Source organism: Chaetodon trifascialis, chromosome 18 (genome assembly GCF_039877785.1).
Source record: "Chaetodon trifascialis isolate fChaTrf1 chromosome 18, fChaTrf1.hap1, whole genome shotgun sequence".
In the NCBI taxonomy this organism is placed as follows: Eukaryota; Metazoa; Chordata; class Actinopteri; order Chaetodontiformes; family Chaetodontidae; genus Chaetodon; species Chaetodon trifascialis.
Genome location: NC_092073.1, coordinates 8,635,206 through 8,640,391, shown reverse-complemented (window position 1 = coordinate 8,640,391; position 5,186 = coordinate 8,635,206). Strand labels below are relative to the sequence as shown.

At 39.5% G+C, this 5,186-nt stretch overlaps 1 protein-coding gene across 1 annotated transcript; it reads right to left on the bottom strand.

The window, feature by feature from the left end:
- Positions 1–228: 228 nt before the first annotated feature.
- On the bottom strand, positions 229–4,700 carry LOC139347108 (agouti-signaling protein-like). Its single transcript, XM_070986575.1, has 3 exons — positions 4,544–4,700; positions 1,900–1,976; positions 229–1,682 (listed from the first exon to the last, which is right to left on the bottom strand). The coding sequence occupies exons 1-3, from the start codon at positions 4,692–4,694 to the stop codon at positions 1,476–1,478; spliced, it is 435 nt and encodes a 144-aa protein (XP_070842676.1). The 5' UTR covers positions 4,695–4,700; the 3' UTR covers positions 229–1,475.
- Positions 4,701–5,186: the final 486 nt, after the last annotated feature.

The following is a 5,186-nucleotide window of genomic DNA, read 5'->3' as shown; positions in this document are numbered from 1 at the left end:
AACAAGACGAGTTAGGGAGGATGTTAGCTTACATGCAGCCCTGGACAAAAATTGGAACCAAATTTCACTTTGTTTGGCAGCCAATTCTAATCTGGCCATTTTGGGCATTCTTCCCAACAGCCTTCTCTCATCAGGATGGGTATAATTCTGTTAGAATGGTGATGCACCCTGACTCAAATGAAAAAAAAAAAAAGGCTGATAAGTGATATATGAAACAACACAACATTTCAACCAACTGACTTTAATCAGTTAAATGCAGACAGTCACCATGACAGCAAAGATATTTGCATCAAAACAAACATCAAGGTGATATTTAACATGTTCATGTATAATAATCTCACACACACACACACACACACACACACACACACACAAACACACACACACACAAGCCTGCTCTACCTGTTCATAGCTTCTCAGCACAAATTAGGATTTGAAAATTAAACTGTATACAGGACAAAACACACACAAAATAAACTATACATGCTTACAATCATGCTTACTTGCGCATAAAATACCCGACAGATGGCAACATGCTGTACATGTATACTAGATATATATACATATATACTAAACTAGAAAATTAGCCCAGATGGACAGTCTTAGCATACGTGCTGGCAGCATGAGTGTAAAATACATTTATTTGTAGAATTTAGCATTACAAAGATACATGCTCAAGCAATGAAAATGCTAGAATGACCGGAAATCTTTCGAAACTGCAACATTCAAAGCTCAACGTGAGAGCATGTTGTAGTATTTCTACAAATCAGTGCTACTGTAGAGCCTCATTTTAACTGTTAAATTGCTAGACCAAAAGATGAGATTCCAGCCCTGATTCAGCTGTGCTGCTTCAAAGAGAGAGACAGCGAGGGCCTTCCAAAGAAAAGAACAAAGCGATCTGTTTGACAGATTCCAATTTTTTAGCTGATAATGACCACAGACCTCTCATTTGAGAAAGGGTGAGGGCTTGCAGAAATATGTTGTAGGAACTAATACATTCATGTAGGTATTATGGCATGAAGGATAGAGTCCAGGTCTTATGTTAAGCTAAGCTAACTGGCTGCTAGCATTAGCTTCATATTTAGCAGGGGTGTGGACATGGAGAGCAGCCAATTCAAAAGACCCTTATTCTCCATAAACTACTGTTTGAACATTAATATGATCTTGAACATAACTTAGCTCTTTCAGATGGGTGTGTTATTCGTTTTGGGGAGCTCTCTTAGCTAAAGGCAAATATTAAAAAAAATAAAATAATTCTCCAGGACAACACCAGATTTTCCAGGACATTTTACTTCTCCTCCTACTGGAAACTGGACTGGATAACTTTTTTCCAGTTGCCGTTCACAAGAGATATATTTAAACTTTTTCAAACGTGCATTCACTGTCTGACAAAACTGATTTTCTGGGTGGGTGATGGCGTCTCTTTTCACAGGCCTGAAGTGTTATTTTTTGTATCTCGGCTTTGCTGGCGTCCTCTATGTCTTCTTGTGTAACTGTTTTGTCCTCCGGCAGAAGCAGATCGTATTGAAGAAGCGGCAGTGGCATGACGCACATGGGTCACAGCAGCCAGACTGTGGCAAACAGCTTTGTGCAAGCTGAGAGCAGTTTGGTTTAACAGGTTTGGGCACCTCTTTAGAAGGAGTGGGGAGGTCATTTCTAGGGACAGAAACCGCTTTTTCTCTCTGAAAGGTGGAGAGAACACAGAGAGGGAGACAAGGTAGGTGAATGTTAGAGCATCAAAATCACACAATCAGGTAGTTTTGCCTCACCTCCTTTTGAAGTGTAAAAAGTACTGCTGTTTACTGAAAGCTGACTTAAATTAAGCTAACTTAAGAAGAAAAGCTTTCCTGTTAACGAGAAACATCTATGCTAAGTGTATGTGAACCACACACATCTTACAGCTATGTGGGTCCTTTGTCGTTCATACTGTCCTCTCCTCGCAAACAGTGGTCTCTGTCTTCCGGGGTTCAATGGCCCTGTTGAGACAACATCAAGACTATTGATAAGGAACTAATGTTGCAGAACATCTCAATCACAGACTGATTTGTGTACAATCACCAGTTTGTGCCTCTCATGTATTTCCATTTGTGTATATTCCGGTCATAAAGCCACGCATCAGTTTTTCTGAAAAATAATCGGAAATCTTTGGTCAACCCTCGAGACTCTTCTGCTGTTATTTCCGGAATCCCCAGAGCTGTGCGACTCTAATATAAATCAATACACTGTAACAGCAGTGGAGACAAACATAAGGGAGAATACAGCTTATTTTATTTCACATTGTGCACATTGACAGACGCATGAGGTGTGACAGTAATTGCTTACAAATTTTGCAATTGTCTAAAACTGAGCTTTGAACAACACACCATTGACACCCATAAATGCTGTCAACAAAGACTCTCCCTCATCTGCAAACTCAAAGCACTTTCTATCGCCCCCCTCCTTCTGCTGCTACTCTACAAAAGTGTAGCTCAACCCTTCCTCCTCTACTGCTCCTCTTGCTTATTTAATATGCTGTCAACCCCCTCCAAGAACAGATTCACACAAATTGCACAAGGCCAAGATCATCGGCCTCCCAGCCTTACTAAAACTAAAAGTACTCTTTATGCAGAGTGGACCCTGTCAGTGCTATAGCAATATATACTATTTACTTACCATATGTAATTATGTATAAGTAGCATCTCAAGATTGTAGCTGTATTGTTTGGTAGCTAATCAGTAAATTGCATTTTATAAAGGTATCATAGAGTTTGCATGTAAAATCTTAAAGGCACACCCGTAGTCTACCCACACAGGCATTTTCATCTCATAGTGCTGTGCTTGACTGGCATCTCCCTCTCCCTCCTGTTGATTTCTTTTACCCTTTAGGGAGTGGTGAAATCACGTAATTCCCAGCAGAGAGTACAATGTGCAATACTATCCCGTGAAATGTAGTGGAGTAGAAGTTTAAAGGATCACCAAACGTAAAAGCTCAACTAAAGTACAAGTAGAATTATTCTATAATCATGGGAAAACAAAACACTCAAATAATTTCAACATACTCCCCTTTAGCTGTCTTTCACTTCCTTTTCTATCCACCAGAGGCCCTCAGTGAGATTCCCCAAGGAGGTCTAAAACCTGCAACTGCTCCTCTTACCAGCTGCATGTTACTTTCTCTTTAATCTCTCTGCCAAGTGTATAGTAGTGTTTGCATGCAGTCACACTGTGACAAGACAATGACTGTGTCAATATGTGCCCAACTGCCTGCTCCCTGTTGTCTGGCTTCATCATAATTCCTGATTTACTGCACAGTCACATTGATTGACTAATAAAGGCCAGTAAAAAGGCTTAACTAGCACTTAAGTGATTATAGAGCCCCTGAAATCCTGTAAGGTGTTTTTGTTTTGTTTTTTTTGTTTTTTTTTTAAATCTTGTGCACTAAGATGATCTTGTACACCAAAGATATCAAGAATTTAGCTTCATCTCCTTATTTCCTGTCTTCTCGGAAGATAATAAATGCTTGAAATATGTAAAAAATGCTGCTCATATCCATTAAGAATAATGGACACTACTAGTATCTAAAAACATTTTTGGAAATACAAATGATCTTGTTTGCGTGCACAAGAATGAAAACATCTTTAAAAGGAAACTTAAAACACACCTTTTCAGCCTGGCTTTTACTATGTGTGTTTATTTTGAATTGCACTTTTATTGTTAGCTCTTAGTTTATTGTTCAGAGATGCGCAACACATCACTTCACAGTTTGCCTGGTGCCATTTAAGCTGAACATACAAGTTAGGCAACTGCTTAACATGAGCAAATTTAATCACACATTGACTCTCTCATATATCTTGATCTTTTCAGTCTTTCGTACGTCACAGAGCGGGATTTTAGAGATGAGCCTCGAACAGAGACCTACGTCCACACTGACTCACAGGACTTCAGGTCATGTGTTAGCAAGATAACAAGAACAATTCGACTCCAGTTTTGATGACAAAGCAGCATTTGAAAGCATCCTAAAATTTAGGATGCTTCCAAACGCAAAACGCACGTGACTGTAGCTATACCTAATTTAATTTAATTTAATTTAATTAGGTATAGCTACAGTCACTTGCGTGATGTGTCTTGGATTGCAGGCGTTTTTATTTGCACTCCGGTGTTGCAAGAAAATGACTTTGGACAAACTGCATTAAAGACACTGCACAGTGCGTGGTCACAATTCAAAATAACGCTTTCGCACTTGCTTTCTACTATACCCAAGACTGCCACATTACAGCTCATAGTTCTATAATATTTCATATTAGAATATTCATTCCTGTTATTTTTTTTCTCTAGAAATAGAGTACATATTGTCTTATTTTCTATCACTATCACCGCTTTTTTTATTGTATTCATCGCGATAATCACGACATTCTTAGAACTCCTAGCATTATTACACTTTACTGTAGGTTAACTTTTCATTATTGAATATCGTTTTGCTTTTTAATATTTGCTTTACCTGACAAAATGAAGAGCAGTGAAGAATGAACGAATTGTGAAAGCGGCCGCAGAAGGGGTCATGCACTCACCTGCGCTCTGAGAGGCCTGGGCCCTCCTGTCTGATGACAAGCTGCTGGGGGTGGCTTGAGGATTGTTGCGGGTGAAGAGTACAGCATTGATAAGGGCCAAATGCACAATGCATAACCAGCAGAATACCAGCCTCATCCTGACAGGAACCATCTTCAACTCCTTCAATGTCCCAGTGGAGTCCAAGGAGCTAAACGTGCGTATTGCGCTGCCAGCTCCAGCCTGCAAATCCAACTAGCTATTTAGTCGTCGTCTTGTTTGTCTGCCCCTCACTCCTCTTCGACCCAAACTTATTTGAGAGGCAGGCTTTACACATGCACAGTACACGCCCCCCCTTTGTCCTCACGCCTATCAGCAGAATGGTCAACGGTAACCTCACAGGTTTTATTTTAGACTTCACATTTAAAGCCACTGACAGATTCCACTTATTGTCCACATTTTATTTCAGTTGATTTGTCTCCCTTTCAGAGAGACAGTGGCTTTTAGACAAGCAGGTCATGTATACATTTACAGTAGAACTTAAATATTGTAACTGCAATATTATAAATTATATATTCATTCCTATAGCTGTGTTTGTGTTCATGCTGCATTCATGGTCCTAAATAAGTAATGAATAATGGACATGCTCTGCACTTATGAAGTTAT